Source organism: Asparagus officinalis, chromosome 5, assembly GCF_001876935.1.
Source record: "Asparagus officinalis chromosome 5, Aspof.V1, whole genome shotgun sequence".
In the NCBI taxonomy this organism is placed as follows: Eukaryota; Viridiplantae; Streptophyta; class Magnoliopsida; order Asparagales; family Asparagaceae; genus Asparagus; species Asparagus officinalis.
The window spans coordinates 101,986,969-102,007,313 of NC_033798.1; the positions used below are offsets into that span (position 1 = coordinate 101,986,969).

At 37.9% G+C, this 20,345-nt stretch overlaps 3 protein-coding genes across 7 annotated transcripts; 1 reads left to right on the forward strand and 2 right to left on the reverse strand.

The window, feature by feature from the left end:
- LOC109840429 lies at positions 2,884–8,864 on the forward strand. 4 transcript variants are annotated; one of them, XM_020409075.1, is made up of 4 exons: positions 3,121–3,328; positions 3,453–3,778; positions 7,051–7,298; positions 7,864–8,864. In XM_020409075.1, exons 3-4 carry the CDS (start codon positions 7,053–7,055, stop codon positions 8,389–8,391), a joined length of 774 nt encoding a protein of 257 aa, XP_020264664.1. In that variant the 5' UTR covers positions 3,121–3,328; positions 3,453–3,778; positions 7,051–7,052; the 3' UTR covers positions 8,392–8,864. The 4 variants fall into 4 exon arrangements, with proteins under 4 accessions (XP_020264665.1, XP_020264664.1, XP_020264663.1 ...); XM_020409076.1 differs by lacking the exons at positions 3,121–3,328; positions 3,453–3,778 and adding an exon at positions 2,884–2,901; XM_020409074.1 differs by having other exon boundaries at positions 3,121–3,778.
- Positions 7,125–11,492, reverse strand: LOC109840428 (pentatricopeptide repeat-containing protein At5g44230-like). The gene is made up of 2 exons (XM_020409071.1): positions 9,190–11,492; positions 7,125–7,229 (listed from the first exon to the last, which is right to left on the reverse strand). Exon 1 carries the CDS (start codon positions 11,370–11,372, stop codon positions 9,495–9,497), a length of 1,878 nt encoding a protein of 625 aa, XP_020264660.1. The 5' UTR covers positions 11,373–11,492; the 3' UTR covers positions 7,125–7,229; positions 9,190–9,494.
- On the reverse strand, positions 12,309–20,264 carry LOC109840427 (plasma membrane ATPase-like). 2 transcript variants are annotated; one of them, XM_020409070.1, is made up of 16 exons: positions 20,080–20,264; positions 18,627–18,746; positions 18,299–18,535; positions 16,032–16,793; positions 15,820–15,942; positions 15,616–15,720; positions 15,395–15,539; positions 15,140–15,304; positions 14,813–15,051; positions 14,621–14,653; positions 14,453–14,534; positions 14,174–14,334; positions 13,917–14,090; positions 13,086–13,268; positions 12,823–13,004; positions 12,309–12,731 (listed from the first exon to the last, which is right to left on the reverse strand). In XM_020409070.1, exons 1-16 carry the CDS (start codon positions 20,134–20,136, stop codon positions 12,635–12,637), a joined length of 2,865 nt encoding a protein of 954 aa, XP_020264659.1. In that variant the 5' UTR covers positions 20,137–20,264; the 3' UTR covers positions 12,309–12,634. The 2 variants fall into 2 exon arrangements, with proteins under 2 accessions (XP_020264659.1, XP_020264658.1); XM_020409069.1 differs by lacking the exon at positions 14,621–14,653 and adding an exon at positions 14,691–14,723.

Below are 20,345 nucleotides of genomic sequence, written 5' to 3' on the forward strand. Positions count from 1 at the left end.
GAATGTTCTTGAAGATGGCGATGTGGAAATTATGAAAGTCCACACGAAGGATAATCCGGCGGATATGCTCACTAAGGTGGTTCCGAACAACAAGTTTGATCATTGTAGAAACTTGTTGCACATTCGTGATTGTTGAGGCCGTTGACGACCATTTGGTAAACTATGTTCGGCTTGATTCCTTGGGCAAGAAGATACGTAGGCAGTCTTTCAGATGTAGTCGGTTTAGATTAGTTGATTTTGATGGGGGTGAGATTGTTTGGACTCTCGTTCGGGTTCTCGACTTGTTATGGATTGAGTTCGTACTGGTCACAACAAGTGGGACATTTGGATACTTTGGTGTCGGCTCAGTTTTGAAAGAAACTTCACCGAGGTGGAGAATTGTGAATGAACCCGAGAAGGCCCAGGCCCACGATGATTTTTTGACGAAGTTGATTGTTTGAGCCGCGTTTTTCAACACGGAACGCCTGCCTATATAAATGATATGTTATTAGGGTTTTGTGGCAAGCAAGGAGTTTGTTTAATCGAGGCTGCGACAGAAAACCACAGCAGAGCAGGAGATTTGATTTTCGGCTTGGTGTGTTGCGGCTACAGAGAAGGTGCAAAAGAAAAGAAGAGGCTTTTCTTTTAGGGTTTATTTTGTGCATCCTTTTTGAGAGATATTGTGAGGGATCTGAGAGTTTGTTTGAGGGTTTAGTTTGTGAGTGATTGTAAACCCTAGTTGTATTCTCTCCCTCTATTAGTAGATCTCCCCCCTCCTTGCCCCGTGGACGTAGGCAATTTGCCGAACCACGTAAAAATTGGTTGTATCGCTATTTGTGTGATTTGTAATAGCTTTTTACGTTCCCACGACGCGCAGTCCTAGAGCTGACGAGAGGAAGAGCAAATATCCCACTTTGATGGGATATTAGGCTTCAGATTCTTGTTCCCTTTGAGAAACAAGAATTCTTATTGTGACCTAACTCTTGTTGTGCTGCCGACGTGCTGCCGAAATTTCCGCTGCGCGCAACAATTTACCATATCAATATCCGCTTACCCATCTCGGATACGGATACGGATATACCTCGGTAAGGAAAATTTATAATCATATCCGTTAAAATCGGATACCGTTACGGATATACATGCGGATATATAAGCGGATATGCATGCAGATACAAAATAGATATGAGAAAACTAGATAGTATTGAGAAAAACATAGTTCATGTGATATAAAAGAGTTCGTTAATATGTCCATTATAACTGAAAAGTTAACATTAGACATCTTGATCATTAAAATTAGCCACAAATCCATAATCTAAGAATTGAAACTATCGTAAGAGTATAAGTAATATGTATTCGGATATTTCAGATACGGATACAGATATTTCACTACAAAACCATATCCGTAACCATATCCTATCGATTATAGATTTGAGTAACCATATTTGTATCCTAACGGATACAGTTACAGATATTTCCTCGGATACGGATACGGTTTAGCACCCCTAGTTTTAACCCTTTGCAAGCAGCTTCCTCCATCTATCTATTTGATTTGCTTTTAGCCTATAAACACTATGGACTACAAATGAAAAGAACATTAAGGGTTAATTGCAATAGACCCTATAAGTAAACTTTTTTTAATAAATCTTTTACTCGCAGAGAAAGAGATAATTATTTTTTGACAAATAGACCTCTTGTGGATAAGAGTTAAAAAAAACCACTTGAGGGGCAATCTGCAATTGGGTAATAATACAATGCATCTATCTGCAATAATAAACTACATGAGGTGAGGTCTCTCCGCAATTACCCCGAAAAGAATGCCAATGCTCATATTGATCATTTTCCTATATTAACAATGCGTTAACTGAAAGGTTAAGGAGACTTAACCCCTTCATAACCCGTCAAACATCAAAAATTTATACAAAGATTAAAGTGAGTTAACACTTTATAATTTGCCAAATGCCTAAAAATATACAAGGGTTAAGCTAACCACTCTAAAGGGATTAAAACGAGTTAAATCATCAAAATAAGCGATTTGCTAGTACTCCTATTTAGAAGGATTCAGAGTTAACCTCTCTATTTATAAAAAAAATAGTCAAAATCCTTGTTATTCCCGGACACTAAAAATGATCGCATGAGCTAAAATAAAACTTATTTAACGTATTAATAATTTAGTCATTCGAGTTATCGAATGGACTAACTACGTTAATACTTCTCCTTAATCCCTCTTTCTTAACCATTTGCCAAACATGAGAAACAAAATAAAAATAAATAAAGAATATCTTCGTAAGACTTCAGCAAATCTTGCTTCAAGATTGACGAGAAAATATAACAATAGGCTCGAAAAAAACGCATGATCAAAGAAAAAAGAACAAACGTCGATCTGACCATTTTTTGCTGGATTGTTTGTTCTAGATTGGATCTGATCTCAATTATCTCAATGAAATTCCTAATAATTTGCCACATTACATGTGGATATTGACTGGATTCTTTATCTCCTACGTTATAGCACAGAGGCCTTGGCAAATATTAACAAGATCTCTCAGGTCAAACCATTCAGACAAACATATTAACCCTCAGAAGATTTCAAGGGGGGGAAAAACTCTTAACAGTAACCAACACCTAATCATCACCAATCAACTTTAATGGTAAGATGTAGCTGAAATTAATTTCTAATGAGGGTTAAAATGGTAAAACATAAATATCTGAAGGGGTGAATGCGCAAAATCTCCCCTCCTATTAATTTGTGGAAATTTTGATATAGAGAGAGGAGGAAGAGACAAAAGACAGAGGTGGGGGAAGAGGATATGGGTTCCATTAAATTAAGCACCCCCTGCGCATGTGATCCTGTTCTCTTTGGTGGGCTCACCGCATGAGAACAACTCAACCAGGTCCCTCTGTTTCTTTATTGGTCCTAGATCACAGGTTTTCTTCTTGTTCTGCTCTCTCACCTTTTAGAAGAAAATGATTGATATTCATTTCATCATCTCAATCCATTTTCTGTAGAGTTTTCTAATTCTATCACGTGGGTAACGGTTAAAAACCTGACATATTAACTGTAATTTGAAAAAATGCAGTAAAAATTAATGAATTTTAAGAGAGAGAGAGAGAGAGGTTCACACACGCAAGCTTGACCATCAAAATCTCAATGATTGCCTTTTAGAATCAAAATAAGGACATGGGTTTGCTCTGGATAATGCCTTAGATCTCTATGAGGACAGAGGGGATAGCATTGAATAAGATTTGGGATTTATATTCAATGTGACAGCATCTTTGGTATCTAAATGTTCCTCCTGTGACTGTTGAGTTGTCTGGAATATTTTGTTCACAGACTTTAGGCTTACGTAAAAGAGTGAGATTTGTTTTTTTCCTTTCCTTTTTTCTTTATGTATAGATATACGAGTTTCACCTCTGCTTCCTGTTTTGATACTACCACTTTAGGATTTTGAATAAATCTGATCTCATCTTGATCCTAGGCTTCTCCACCTTTCACAGCCTGGCAACCAAGCTTACCTTTTTTTTTGGGTGGAGGGTTGCTTCGTTGTTTTTCTAAGCAATAGCTGGGGGTATTGGTCCTTTGTTCTTGTGTAAGCAGCAGGAAGTTGCCTATATCCAAGTAGGATTTTCATCGAATCTCCCCGAATCTATCAACTTCTTTGGGATTTGATTTCTTCATCGATTTTCGGGAATGGTTTTCGAATGGAATTCTTGTTCTTGGTTTATGAGTTACTGTGAGTAATGGATGAGATAAGAGGTGGGAGAGAGGAAAATTCTCAATGAGCCGCGGAGCCGGAGCTTGCAGGTGAACTATCATCTATCTTCTTATTTTCTATAGGAAAGGAGCCTGTTTACAATTTTTGGAGTTATTAAGGAGTATGAGTTTGAAATTAGTCAGTGAGGATGAAATTTGAACTTCAATTGGGAATTATATGGGCTTTTTGGTAGTTTTAAAAAAGATTTATGTGCCTTGTTTTAAAATTCATTAGAATCTCTTGGTCTAGAAAAGGTGTTGTCTAGAAATTCTGGTTCTAAAAGGGGATAGAGCTAAATTTCTTGATTAATGACTTGAAGCAAACCATATATCTGCATTAGCTGAATTTCCTCTGATCCAAATTCAGATACTTGCTTCATCTAACTTTGTTTGTATACGAAATATATGCTGGATTCACTAGGACTTTCAATTTATTTTTCTTACATATCTCCATATTACTAGGTAATACACTTCTTCGCAGATCAAACAGCCAGGATCCATCTTCTTTCTTCCTACATTTCATTTAATCCAAGCTAAATTCAGGGTCCCTTGGTTTCCTTAGGGCAAATAAGAAGAACTCTGTATTGAACCATATGAATGATTTTCCTATTGTTTTCTTTCTCTTGAGAATTTTATTAACCTGAGCTGGTGTATGCTCTCCTTTATTAAAAACTAGACACGATGTAACTTAGAAAATTCTGAACGAGAACCCGAGAATGTCATGTTCAAATGTGATGCTCGAGGTGCCAAATGTGCTATAATTCCCTCCTTAGTTAAAACTTAAGCAATTAAAAATCGATTTAATACTTGTGTCCTATGTAGCTCTATAAATGTCATAGATTCCAACTTCCCCCGGAAGCTATAAGAAGGGAAACTAGCCAAGATAATATGGATAATGCTTTTCAAGCTTTTTTTCTTCTTTTATTAATAGCTTGAGAATACTTAGATCTAAAGACAACCATTTTCACCTGTCAGGGTACAAAGCCTTCTAGGTAATTGCAGTTCTTGGATCCCAAAAAGGACAACCTAATCACTCTACATTCATTTTCACAATAATAGTTTGACAATTATTTGGCTATCATTCAAAGTGTTTGTATAGTATTAGTATTGGAGTAACGCTCGCAACTTTGTTCTTTACCGATAAGAATTAAGGCATCTCAATCATGTCGAGCCAGAAACTACCTCAATCGCTTTCCTTACTCTTCTTTTCTCTTCCTTTTGGGTTATCTCTATCTACACGAATCTCTTAACTCCCTCACATATGGATGTTTGTGTTTTTCTTTCAAAGGGATTCCTTATGAGCATGTTCTCTAGGCAGAAGGTATAAAATTGAGTTATCGACAATAAAACTTATAAGACCAGCCTTCACCTGTAGGTGAGAATAACAATGGGATTTGTAATTAAAAGACGTGTATTGTCAAGTCAGTTTTAGAAGATGGCAGGGGAGTATCTGTCACCTTCTCTCTCTTTTTTCTTTTCCTGTTTTTGTTCTCTTTTCAAGTAAACACTAACCATTCTCTCATATTGATGACATTAGGCCGTTTTAAACTGAGGGGAATATTGTCTTTAACATAATAGATTTTTCTGTTCAACATCGCGCTACAGGGTTGTCTTCGCCGTTCCTAATATCCCTCCAGATAAGGTCAAATTGATGCTGGTTGATTGTCACCTTATGTTATTAAGTTTGGTAAAAATTTTGAGTAAAATATTGTTCATTATCGCTGGAACACTGAAACCAGACTAGATATTTACTTACTATGTTACTATGAATTTCGAGTTAAACTTCATATTTTCCCCCCCTTTATTTTCTTATGCGTCATTTTCCATAGTCCTCACAATGATTAGTATTTATTTGCTTCACTTTTAGGATACTTTACATTGAATCATATCAAAGAAATCACATTTATCTTTAGGCCATTTGTTTTTATATCGAGTACCTGGTTCTGCAGGGGTATGCGTTAAAAGCTGCATTTGTCGTGAATAGGGTTTGTGATGTATTGTCAATTAATTTATTCATGTTAACACTTTATACTGTTATATTCCATAGATTGACCCATGCTAATCTCCATAGTTCCATACTGTTACAATGTCATTAAGCAAGTTCACACTAAAAGAATCTGGTGACTTCCAGAGAAAGCAATTACCATAAAAATATGCTAAATAATTTGTGGATAATAAATGACCTCAAGCACCTAATGACAACTTGTTGAGATTAACAAATTTTTTCAGGTTGGTAACATGAAATTGTCTGAATCCTAATCCCCCGGAAAACACTGTGGCGTGTGGTATATCAGGTGATGGGTCAGTACACGTTACCTGACACTTTCTGATATTTTCTTGAAGAACCAGTTTAATCCTAAACAATAATTTTGAGGGTGCATCAGATCCCAAGTATTTCTGAACGATAGTCCTAAGTTCATGAGAAGTTTCTCTGCTAGTTCCTAATATTTGGTGGTATTTACTAAATATTACCATTTGACTAAAAGCCATTTAATTTTAAAATTGACTCTTTTTTTATTTCTCTTTTATGCTAAGCTAGTACAACTGCCCTTGATACTTACTAAAAAGAAATTGTGATGGGTTCATAAGGTCCTATATACTTCTAAATAATAGGTTAGAAAAAGTTATTAATATTTTCTAGTTACTCGCATTTTTAATATTTATTAAATGGAGCCATTTGAACGGAATGCATTTGTATTAAATTGACTCTTTTTCCCCCCTCTTCTTGAATAATATATCTTGCACATAATATCTATCCAGAAATGGCAAAACGCATAGAATTGAGGATGCAGATGTCTTGTTAACACATTATTTCATGCACTATTTTGAGAAAAATCCCATAGGTAATACGGATTCTTAACAATACAAGTAGGAAATGTAGAAGTTGAATGGCTTAACCAGTATTTACACTTGTAAGTAAAACAGCAACAATTATAATAATAATAACCAGTACTTCAGTGCACACATCATAAAAAACAATAACTAGTACTCCAGTGAATGTGTGCATGACACAAATGGTCGGGAAAATGTTGTAATCAGATAGTCAAGGAAATGGATAAATATGATTTTGAGTATTTTTCTATTTTCTTTGAGATTTTTTTAAGGACATTTCTGTGATTTTTTCCCAAATGTGTGGAAATTCCCTTTGAATTTTGTTAAGTGTGAGGGCATTTTTGTTCATTTAAAAGAGCATTTAGAATTAGTTTTTCCAAACATATTTTTGTAATTCAAAAGTGTGGCTCACAATGACCAAAAAGGAGGCTTTTCTTAATATATAGTATAGATAAACAAATGACTTACACAAATGGTTTCTCACTCTTCAGGCATGGGTTTGAAACTGCAACCCTCTAGTAATCTCTTGACCACTTTTCTAAAGAATAACCATGATGTGGGAGCTCTAATTTTCACATCTCAAGATACCAAGCTCGACCTCAACAATAGATCGCGAAAGTTGGTTGGCTCAACTGGTTTTGATCAGATTCCAGTGTCAATGGAAAGAGTCCTTGAACAAAACAGCAAAGAACGTATGAGGAATACTATGATGAGGCAAGAAGAGATCTTCAAACAGCAGGTGCTACTAACTTTATTAGCATTATTGCTACTAATAAAAGTATCATCTTTCAATAGTCAGAATGGCATTATATACAAGTATTATGTTCATGAATAATGTCTTCTACCTCCATAAAAGTGCAATTAGATGTATGTAGCAAGAAATGGTATGCATGAGAGAAGAATTTATGTTCTTGAAGAATTAAGATGACTACATTTTTACGAATGTACATGCATTATTTGTGGTCTGAAGATTTTTAAGTACCAACACCTTAGTGTAAAACATTCACAAATTTTTAGATAAGTAGAAAATTTGGATTGATATTGAGTATTTTTTATTGTGAATTGAGAGTATCTCCTGGAATTATACTTCCTTTCCTAATGCAGCTAAGGAATAGGTTGATGAAGGTGATGAGAAATAATTCATGATTACTTTCTTGTCCAGTAGACACTGGCAGCCTAAAGTGATGCTCTCTCCAGTCATTACTTATTTACATTCCTCCATTAAATAAAATGGATGAGATAAAATTATTGTTTACTTCACATATTTATATTTGAATCTGTTATAATATAAACAAATGATGCAGGTTCGTGAACTCCACCGGCTATATCGAGTTCAGAAAATGCTAATGGCTGATATGAGAACTAGGGGGACACAGCCCCTCTTGCATTCAACTGCCACTAATCCGAGAGCAGTCACAGACTCGAAGAACAAATACTGGAGCAGTTCATCAACATCAGAAACAAGTCACTCTTCATACATCAGCAATCAATACCAAACCACTCCACAACTAAAATCCAAGCACAATTCAATAAAGCATAAGGGCTTCGATCTCAAAGGACCTACTGAAGAGAAAGCTGCCATCTCTTGTGTCCAATCTAAGGAATTGTGGGCTGATGAGGAGTGCGATATTGATCTATCTTTAAGTATTGGATGCAGCTCGAGCAAGAAGAAACCGAATAATTGGATTCATCCGGAGCCAACAAGTGAAAGAAGGCAGCTTCTTTCGTCTAATACAGGAGCTAGACTAGAAAGAGGGGAGGAATGCAGTGAAAGAGAAAGCTTACAGAGGCCTCCTTGGCATCTCCAAGCAATGAGTTTGAACAGAACATAGTTCGATTCTTTGTAAAAGTCTTTGAGGCTTTGAAAATATAAGAAACCGGGACAGAACTTGAATCCAAACTTATAATGTGCGTCGGAACTGAATACCTTAACTGAGACCAGATGTCCAGACTCTCTCAGTGGTGGATTAATTTGGTTTCAGAAGAGGATGATTCAAGTTTTATCAGCTTAGCTTCTTCTACACTGCTTTCTTGATTCAAGTTGTTCACGGGAGGAAGGATAATGACCAATAACAAGATGACTGCTATATTTTAACTCTTCGCTGACAGGAAATTTGCTGAGGATGTAAATGTAAGCCATTGTAATTTTTTTCATTGATATAATACTTATTTCTTTTGTTATTTCTTTTTTCTTTAATTCCGACTTCTATGTTTTGAATAATGGGACGTTTGTTTACAATGGGAACTAGCAGTAGAGTCATTCATTTGTTCACTTTAAATGTTATAGTTTGAGTTTGTATCGTTAGAGGAGTTCATAGCCTGAGAATTTGACTATTGCGAAGCGTGTGTGAGCTTAATCTCTTTCGAGAATTAATTTGTCTCGTGTACAAGTCTAATAAGAATATCCTGTGGTTGTTATCCAAGCTTTAACCAAATAATCCCATCCACATGAATACAAGTCTTCTAAATAAATCACTGAATTTATTTCTACCATGGTTTTAATCCGTCATCAATCCTCTCTCTTCATCTTAGCATAAGAACAATAAATTATCATATTGTTATAGATAAATAAATAAACAGTTACAGAGAATTAATCTACAAGCTGAATGTAAAGCAGGGGCATTTCTGACCTCTAACCATCGTCAGTCTCTATATATCTCCACAATCGCCAACTTCTTTAATCACTTCCCGATCGAATAGAGAATATTACTTTGCTTAATCTAACTTGATGTTAATTCCTCACGGGATAATAACTGCGATCTTTCTACCATATCTTCACATTTTCCTTGTATATGCTTTTCAGTTAACTTCATACTCATTAGGCACCTTACCCAACGAACAGAAGTTACGCTGTAGAATTATTGTGAAACATATCCAAATAAAGTGTGATTCAACATCATAAGAAAGAGCTTTATCACATAATCCCATGTCAAATTCACCAAAAACCACCACAACTGCACTCCCCATTCTGAAAATGGTGGAACCTCATATTATCCCTCACAACAATCTCCCTCCTCATCACCTTGGACACCATCCTCATCACAACATGGCAATCCTCACACATCCTCAAATTCTTCATTATCCGAATCATTTCCCCCACTTCAGTCATCAAAACCCCAAACGCCACTGCCAGCTTCTCGCTATGTCCCTTGAGAATCCTCTCCTTCTCGTCATCATCAACGTCATAAACAATAGAGCTCAGCACAGGCTTGTAGCCATCATCCTTCAACCTCCTCAATATCTCCTCCAGTGCATCCTTAATCTCTCTTGACCGCGGATGCCTATTATCACCTGCAAAGAATTGATGGGCTCTTCCGTCCTTTGTCTCCAGCCAGCTCGTTGATGGGGTCTTTTTCAATCCTCTCTCCCTCATCAGTTTCCTAACGTCTGATACCTCACTCCACATCCCTGCAGATGCATAGATATTTGAAAGCAAGACATAGTTTCCAACCCCGTTTGGTTCGAGCTCAAAGAGACGATTAGCAGCAATTTGAGCAATCGTAGTATTCCTATGTATCCGACAAGCACCAAGCAATGCCCCCCAAACTCCAGCACAGGGTTCTATAGGCATCGCTTTCACAAAATCCAATGCTTCTTCCATGAGCCCAGCTCGGCCCAATAAGTCAACAACACACACATAATGGTCATCAGAGGGTGTGATATTGTACTCATCCTTCATTAGAGAAAAATAGTATCGGCCTTCTTCAACCTTTCTGGCATGGCTACATGCCGTCAGAAGCCCAATGAATGTCACCCAATTAGGCTCGATTGAAGTCTTACCCACCATTTCTTGAAACATATTGATTGCTTCGCCAGCTCGGCCATGAGCTGCGAGGCCACTAATCATTGCGCTATAAGAATACACATTTCGCTCCTTCATAGAATTAAAAACAGCGTATGCCTCATCGATGAATCCACACTTTCCGTACATATCAATCATTGCCGACCCAACAACAACATTATCCTCCACAATCCCAACTCTTTCAGCCACATCTCGAACCCAATGAGCCCATTTCCCTGTACCTAGCTGAGCCGCTGCTGAGATTGCACCCACGAGCGAAACCTCATCGATAGCAAACCCAGCTCTCTGCATCCTCTCAAACGTCTCCAGTGCCTCCTTGGGCCTCGCATTCTGCACATAGCACGTCACCATTGCAGTCCAAGCGACCTCATCCTTCTCCCTCAACCTCCCAAAGATGCCCTCCGCAGAACCCATATCACCGCTGTTCGAATAAGCGACAATCATCGCAGTCCCAGAGAATAAATCTCTCTCAGGCATTTCATCAAACACCTTGCGTGCAAAACCCAGCTCCCCGCACCTCACATACAAATCGATAAGCGCGTTCTGCACGTGCAAATCAGAATCAAACCCACCAACAAATACCGACTGCGCGTGAACTTGCACGCCTGAATTCAAACATTCCGACGATTTGAGAAGCGCGGTGAGAGTGAAGGAGAGAGGAGGGCAATGCGGGCAAAGGCGGCGCATCGAGCAGTAGACATCGAAAGGGTTCGGGGAGGCGCGAATGAGGGAGGTCCAGAGGAAAGAATTGGGCGAGGGGACTTGAGAGAAGATGGGCAGATGGTAACAGGAGAAGGGGACGTTGAGGTTGGAGAGGCGGCGGAGGAGCTTGGAGACGAGGAAGTTGCTGCCGTGGAGGCCGAGGCGGAGGAGGGCGGCGTGGGTTTGCTTGATTTGGGGGAGGCCGCCGGCGGCGGAGATGGCGGAGGAGAGGAGGGACTCGAGAGCGTGAAGGCGGCGGAGAGGGGAGATGGAGGGGGCGTTTGAGGGGAGGACATGAAGAAGGGACATTTGACGGGGGTTTACGGTTCGGAGCGGTCATGAATTCCGCTTCCCTCCATCCTCTAGGCTAATTAGCACTTAAATACCCTTGTAGTTCCTCTAATTTGCACTTATGCACCAATCACTTGTTTTTGGCAGCACTTGTGTACCCTGAAGTCTTTAGGCCCCGTTTGGTTGCAAAAGAAAAAGCCCGAAAGCCCGACAAAAGCCTGACTTTTATTAGACTTTAAGCCAAAATCGCCTCTTTTAAAAGGCGATTTTGGCTTAAAGCCTGACAAAAGTTAGGCTTTTGTCAGGCTTTCAGCCTTGTTATTATGCAACCAAACGGGACCTTAGAATTTGTACTTTAGTATCTCGTGTAATGCAAACTTGAGAAATCTCTCTTGAATTTTACCACCACGTGGCACTCACGGGTGTATACTTTTTTTCAGCCCTTAATATTTTGTCGTTCTATTTTAAAATATAATTGGGTTAGATTTAAAATAGAGTTATGGTAAATCTAAAATTAAATTCAACAAACATTAAGGGTTAACATCACTTTTGCATAATAGAAGGTATTAAAACTGCAACTCTTAGAAGCTTTAGGGTACGTAAGTGCTGCCAAAAATAAGTGAGGATGTACAAGTGCAAACTTGGAGAACATACAGCGCGCACTTAAGTGCTAATCAGCCCTCGTTAAAGGAAGAGTGATTGACATATGCATCCTTGTGCTACAGAAGATTAGCCATTTACGTATTAATTTTAAATCTTTTTTTCATTGGGACTTTGATTCCACCGAGTTGAAATGGAGTTATTTGTCCATTATTTGCACCTATCATGTGGGTGTCTCATGACAACGTTAATTGCTGCAGAGAAATTGACTCAAGTTTTAGCGTTGCAGAGCAATAACGAGTTGAACGCGTACTTTTCCTGTAGTGCAAGAGGTTTTAAGCTCTAATAAAAATATTTGGAGGCAATAACAAGCTAACTTCATGTAGCACGAAGAGTTTGGAGTGAACACAACTTTTGCGTTATTCCCCTTTTTACATCTGCGGTGCAAAAACAAAGGAGGCCGTACTCACAGCTCTCTCTAAATTATAAAACTAAATAAAACAAAAAGTTAAAAAATACAAAAGGGGCAAAAACACACAGTAAAGGAAAATTTGAAAGATAAGAAGCAGATACGAAGAACTGCTGAAACGCACGCTCAGAACGCTTAATCCTACATAAAAAACACATAGGAGTCATCCATTTCTCTTAATTTTTTGATGCATTAAGCTACTTCTCGCGTGTTATACTGTGTAATGTTGCTGAATGGTTTCGATGTCGAGACCCTTTAGCTTCACCACTGATTCCACATGGCCCTTCAATGTGTGCAGTTCCCTCAGCCTGAAGACGAAAAAAAATCCGGATATTGAGGTTTCTATTCGGAATGCTGTCTATTATCACTACGATTTTAATCACTTATCATCGAACTCACCTTGCAATCTCTGCTCTTCTCTTGGCCTGCTCGGCAATCTCTGAGAGCTCATAGTAGCTGCTCTTCTCAGCCGTGCGCTTGGTTGTCTCAGCAGGCTGAAGCCCATGAAGAGTTCTCTGGGCTGTAGCCCATTGGGCTTCCCTTTCTTCTCTTCCATAATCCTTCTTGGTAGTGAATGCAGTCTGTAATCAGAGTACATAGAAATTAATATAAAACATTGAACAAACAAAGGAAATGTTAGGAGATAAAGTTGAAGAGCAAACCTTCTGTTCGAAGAGGTTATTCCAAGCCTTTCCGCTAAGAATGTATCGGATGGCAAATTTAAACCAATCTAGGGGGAAAAAGAATACGATGCTGTAAAGCCAGATAACTCCGGCCCAGCCCCAACCGATGCCTTTGATTCTTGCAAAGCCCCAGTCGGCATAGACTGCTATGAGAGTTGCCACCTGCGAGAAAAATAATTGAGGCACTTGAAGATTTAAATCTCTAACATATAACATTTTTGAGTAATAAAATGCTGCATCAACAGAAAATACAACTCCACTTGTCTAATTCGCTACAAATAGAACAAAATCTTGTTATCTAGTCCTAATGGAAGTGTTTAATAAGAAAATAGATAGGTTTGTGTTTTTAATAAGAAAATAATGAAAATGGCAAGTCTGTTAATCAACTCTTTTCTTTATTTAAGCAAAGCGAGATGAACTAGGAAGGTTGAGGCATTGAGCTATTATTGACATTGAACCCTGCGAGTGGAGGGCAGTTTCAAGAAGTGTATGAACTATTAGTCCAAAATTAGTAGGCACAGGAGAGGAGACTTACAAGCTGAGCCACGATGAAGGCACTGACCAAGAGAAGCCCAGGGCGCTCAACAAAGAACCAGCTGCGAGATCGAGTCACAAATATGAGAGCTTGGCTCACAATACTGACTTGCAGGTATAAAGCAGACATCTTTCTTTATTTAAGCAAAGCGAGATGAACTAGGAAGGTTGAGGCATTGAGCTATTATTGACATTGAACCCTGCGAGTGGAGGGCAGTTTCAAGAAGTGTATGAACTATTAGTCCAAAATTAGTAGGCACGGGAGAGGAGACTTACAAGCTGAGCCACGATGAAGGCACTGACCAAGAGAAGCCCAGGGCGCTCAACAAAGAACCAGCTGCGAGATCGAGTCACAAATATGAGAGCTTGGCTCACAATACTGACTTGCAGGTATAAAGCAGACATCATTTCGTCTTCCCTGTGCCTCAATGATCTCACACTGAATTTGTCCTGAAGATTGGCAACAAAATGAAAATTAGTCATCATTAGGAAAGCATATCACAGTTTAGTAATAAAGGAAAAAGATTCCTTACAGAGAAGAAGTCGGTCTCCTTCATAGCCCAGAAGAAGATGACAGTCATCAATGCCAAATAACTGCCAAGGACTACACCTGTAGCAAAAATTTCCTTGAGCTTCCAACTGTCGGGTAATGGAGATGGCTTCACTCGATCCTTTGAAATAGTCATGATTGTACCTGAAACAATGACCACGAGACACAAGAGAAGCAGTTTCAACATCACGACAATAAATGAACGTGTACCAGAGGACACATGGTTAATGGTATTGACATTTAAGTTTCTAGAAAAACTTACCATCATTAAGGATGACAATGATCAAAACCATGAAAGGGGAGAAATCAAATTTCCATATCAGTGCAATAAGCATGAATCCTAGCTGCAATAGTTTCGAAGTATGAAAATCACCATACAGGTAATGAAGTATAGTTAGCAAAATTTTCTAGGACTTATTGAAGTACATACCACAATACGGATGGTAATTGAGACGGCATAAATCTGCAAAATAATTTCTAGGACTTATTGAAGTACATACCACAATACGGATGGTAATTGAGACGGCATAAATCTGCAAAATAGTGAAAAGCAAGATGAGTTAGCCATGAAGTACATCAACTTAACAAATTGGTAGATATGGTTACGTGCAATTAGACTCACGGTGTAATTCTTCATTCTCTGGAAAATAGCTCTACTAGTAAGAACAGCACTTATAATCACACTTAGACCAGGTTCAGTGAGAACAATATCAGAAGCACCTCTAGCAGCATCAGTAGCATCAGCAACTGCGATGCCAATATCAGCCTTCTTTAAAGCTGGGGCATCATTCACACCATCTCCTGTCATTCCACAAATATGCTTCTTCTCTTGCAACTTCTTCACGATTTCATACTTGTGTTCTGTTTTAAACAAAAATCCAAGCAAATATTTCAATTACTGTAATGAAATTAAGTAGTTTGCTGTCAAACATATGATCATTAAACAAACCTGGAAAAACTCCTGCAAACCCATCAGCCTTCTCGATCAATTCATCAACAGGAAGTGCAGCTATCGACGCATCCTTGTTTTGTCCAAGCAAGGAAGAGGACGGATACATGTTTGTCCCCATTCCAAGCCTTCTACCAGTCTCCTTGGCAATAGCAAGCTGATCACCTGAAAAAAAAATGTATAGACCATATTGACTAGAATACTCCATGGTATTATAATATTAAAAAATAATTAGAATAAAATTTTTCTAGTTACCAGTAATCATCTTGACATTAACACCAAGATTGAGAGCCCTGCGGATAGTTTCAGCACTGTCATGCCTTGGAGGATCAAATAGAGGCAAAAGCCCAACCAATTGCCATGGACCCCCGGGGCTCTCTTTGGTCCTCTCAGGAACTTCCTGTGAAATAAACAAAATGAGTCATCTCTACTACGGAGTCGTTAACTCAGAAACATTCAAAAATGAGAAGACTTACTTGTCTTGCAACAGCCAGTGACCGAAGCCCACGTTCAGCAAATTTATCAATCACACTGTGAACCTTATGCCTAACATCCTCCTTGCAGTTGCAAAGGTTTATTATCTATTTCAAATAAGATATAAAATTCACAAGAATTAGCAAAAGGTTGTAAAAGAAAGCAGCAGCTATAACAACAATTACAAATGATTTTAAATGGCATACCTGTTCTGGAGCACCTTTACTTACACGGTGCCACTTGCCATCAGCATCAATGTAAGTTAGAGCAGTTCTTTTATCGACTGGGTTGAATGGGAGAAAGTGGACTTCAGTGATACCAGCTCTTGCCTGGGAAAATTGATAGGAAGAAAGTTATTTCTTGTTTCACTGAATGAAGTAAGAGCTTCATTAAAATGAAGGCTTCTATTAAGTTTTACCTCTTTAGGGTCTGCAAGCATTCCGACCATGGCAGCATCAATAGCGTCCTGATTCTCTGTCCTTGATGCTCTAGCAGCCAAAAGCATAACATAATCTTTCTCTACATTTTTGGCAAACACCTCGATAAGATTGTTATCAATGCTGAGTTTATTAAGGGTCAGTGTTCCTGTCTTATCACTACATAGTACATCCATTCCAGCCATCTCCTCTATTGCAGTCATTCTCTTAGTAATTGCTCCTTGTTGAGATAATCGGTGGGAACCAATAGCCATTGTGACAGATAGAACAGTGGGCATAGCAATCGGAATACCACCAATCAAGAGCACTAATAGGTTGTCAATGCCATCCCTATACTTTCTCTTCTGAATTGGGTACATGACGATGATTTCCACAGCAATTCCAACAGCAATGGAGCAGATGCAGAAATTACCGATGGCGGTGAGAACTTTCTGGAAGTGGCCAACTTGGTTAGTGCTATCAACCAAATGAGCTGCCTTTCCGAAGAAAGTGTGGACCCCGGTGGCAATAACAACTGCCTCGATCTCACCCTGCTTGCAGGTGGAACCAGAGAAAATCTCATCACCTGGGTTCTTGGTCACAGGAAGGGACTCCCCAGTGAGGGCAGATTGGTCAATCTTTAACGGGTCTCCTTCAAGAAGCCGGGCATCAGCAGGGATGATGTCTCCCAACTTTACACTGATGATGTCTCCAGGAACTAAGATCGCTGCATCCTCCTCACTCCACCGCCCATCTCTAAGCACCTTCATGAGTAAGTCATAAAGAAGAGTCAGAGAAAGAAATGAGAATATCATTAGACAATTTAGACTTCATAAGTTGGATTGGTTTGATTTTTGATGGGTAAGCCAGTTAATACGCAAAGTACCTGTGGAAGTATTTGATTGCACTTTTATAATTGAGATCTTGTAGGATAGTTACCTCATTGGTAACAAAATCAAGCCTAAACTACATAAACAATAAAGTGTCTTTTCTATACACCAACCGTCATATTAATTTTTTCTTAGGCCAGAAAAGTGGTGACAATTCGAAAGATGACATGAAGAATTAATCAATAATATATGCAACTCGAGGTCTAGATTTACCCATGGGTACAATTTACTAGTTTCCTTGTACTATATGTAGTCTGCGCAAGCATTAAATTGCTTATAAGAAGTTTGCTATGGCCTTTGATCAGGAAAGCAAAAGGGTATAAGAAGTCCTTTCAAGATTAGGATCTATTTCTACCTTGTTGTGGAGGTCAAGATTCTAAGACATGATGATGAATCTAGAGAAGAAATAAAATAGTATGTGAATGGAAGAGAAGATTAAAAAGAAAAATCATCAATGATTTTCTTTCATCGACTTGTTTTCAGGAAGGAACGGTTCCTTCTTAACCATACTGCTATTATCTAAGGACACGGAAGATATTATGTCTACTTCAGTTGCTAAGAAATAACTGATCTGGGAGTTGGCAGCTTTGAGCAGTGATTTAGGGATCAGAACGGATTCTATTAGTCTTAGCATAAACTAAGAGAGGTAGCCAAAATGGCCATTCTATCAAAACTAAACTGAGACATCATTCTATAGAACTCCAATATCAATTTATTTTTGTGATAATGGCAAGTTAGAAGTGTTAACGACAGTAATTCATTGAACAACCACTTCAATTAAAAAGTTGTTTTATTTTCAATTACATAGAGATGTAGATAACCTCTATCCTCTCCTCTACAATAATTCATTAAACATCTTGACTGCCTTTTCCTATTTTTCAAAGACGAAGCAATACTGAACAGTTATGGTGTGTTTGGGAGTTTACTTAGGGAAGGGAAGGGAGGGGAAGGGAGGGGAATTTTTCCCCTTCCTTCCCTTCCCCTCCATTACACCCCAATTTGGGGTGTAAGAATTTGGGCCAAATTTCCCCTCCATTCCCCTTCTCTACCCTACAAAATGAAACTCCCAAACAAGGTTAAAATGAAATTTCCCTTCCCTTCCCCCTCTCTACCCTCCATCCAAACAGGCCTTTAAGGTCTGTAATATCCCCACAATACAAGAGCTCTAGTATCCAGACAACCAAACATAACCTGAGCAAATAACGGTGAGCCAGAAGCTACTGTCTTTCTTTTTTTTTTTTTTTTGCGTGTGTGGGGGGTAATAAAGTGTCTTTCTTATGAGATGCAAATAAAGTATAATAAGCGAACAATGATAATAAAAAATCACATGAATCACCAAAATCATCTTAATCTGTTTCTCAAAAGATACACAATTATACCTTAGTTTTGGGAGCAAGCCCGGCCATGAGAGCAGCAGCAGCATTACCAGCATTATTCTCTTCAATAAAAGAGATGGTTGAGTTCACAACAAGAAGCACGATAATACCCACAAAATCTTGCCAATCTGGAGCCTTGCCTCCACCATTGGCCAAGGCAATGGCCATGATTGCAGCCATCTCCATGACCCATGACAGAGGGTTCCACATAAACCCTAGAAACTTTAGGATTTTGCTTTCCTGTTTATAAAATTAATCATCAATTAAGAAACTAATCGTCATATCTTCATAAATTAGAATGGGTATTTTCTTGATATGAAAAAGATTGTACCTTTTTCTCTTCGAGTTTGTTGGGTCCAAAGATTTGGAGCCTGTTGGCTCCCTCCTCTGAAGAGAGACCTTCCTTCGTGCATTTCAGCTGCGCAAACACTTCCTCTACAGGAATTCGCTCCTAAAGATTAAACGTAAATGAAAACCCTAATTAGCATAAGAGATCATTGTGTTTTTCCCCAAACTTTTTTCTGTTCTTTTTCTTTTTAATATTCCTTTTGCTCTTTTCTCACTTTGTAACTAGGGGTGCTAAAGAATGGAATCAAATCGAATACTAAGTTGTTCGTACTTGTATTGTTTAAAATTATCGAATTTGAATGCAGACTCTAATATTTAGAGTATGGAATTTTTTGGATTCGAACTCAAATTGTTGGTATTTGATATATATTCATGAATACTTATCGAATATCAAAGTATATTTATTCCACTAGAAAATTTGATTTTCAAATAGTATTTAAATTCATATATTATATATATATATATATCAAAATTTTTATTAGAAAACAGATTTAAAATTATTTAAGTCTTAAAATCAGTACATAAAACTCAAGTATTTAATAAACAAACGAAACGTTCATATGTGCAAGAATATAAATAATAAGTGATCGAATTTTAAATAAATATTTGATAAGCAAACGAATCGAATATACATCTGATTAAATTTTATTCGTTAGTAAACTTGAATACTAAAAAAATATTTGTTTAATGATAAATGAACCACCAAATCGAGTATGACCGAATAGTTACCCAAATAATCATGGAACTATTTGTTAATTATTTGGTTTATTTCCATCCCTACTTGCAACTTTAAATTGTAGACCATTTAACTTCTTGGGGTAATCCGGACAAACTAATTATTGAAAGAACTTTAATGAAATAGAGGCAAAAATGCAAAGAATAGAAAACACTAGAACTTTTGTGTAACAATAGTCAAAACTTTGAATTATTGCTATAAAAAAGAAGAAAAAAGTTAGGCAGATAATAGTCATAATGTGGGCCCATGACAGCTAAAGGCAACGAACTACTGACTCCAAGTGGGAGACAGAAGCCAAATGCTATTAAATTCAAATCTGTTTTATCCTAAATTTCATTAGTCTAGGGTTATAATGAAGGAAACTTCACTAATAAAGAGAATAACTCGCTACAAACCCTTCCAAGTGAGAAATACCTAGTATATTTAAATTTTTAGTAGCTTTACTAAATTATATTAATGATGCATTAAAAAAATATTAAATTAGGGTAATCATTCTTCCGGTGAATGGCAGTAGATGGAAAACTGGATATTTTCTTCTTAATCTATGTTTAAACTAGTCCTCTACAAATTTACACAATCTCAACTTTAATTCTAAGCTCATTTAATTTCATATCTAAAACAGAAAGGAAAAAAAAAAAAAGAAGAACGAAGAAAAATATGAGAAATAACTGAAGAGAGGAAGTAGAAAAAGCTAACATACAAGATCAACAGTTTCGTTCTTGATCTCCTCGAGGGTAATCCCCTTATCCTCGCCCATCTCCGACTCCAAGAAGAAAGTTTCTTCAGAGAATGAGGGAGGAGCAAAGAGAAACAATGATTATTGTACCCTTTAATTTCCCAAAAAAAAAAAATACAAAATAGTGTAGAAAACGTGGAAGAAAGAAAGGAGAGGGGATGAGAATGCTCCCCTCCATTACCACTTGAATTTATACCCAGCAAAAACTTCGGTGTCAGGGGGGGGCCCAC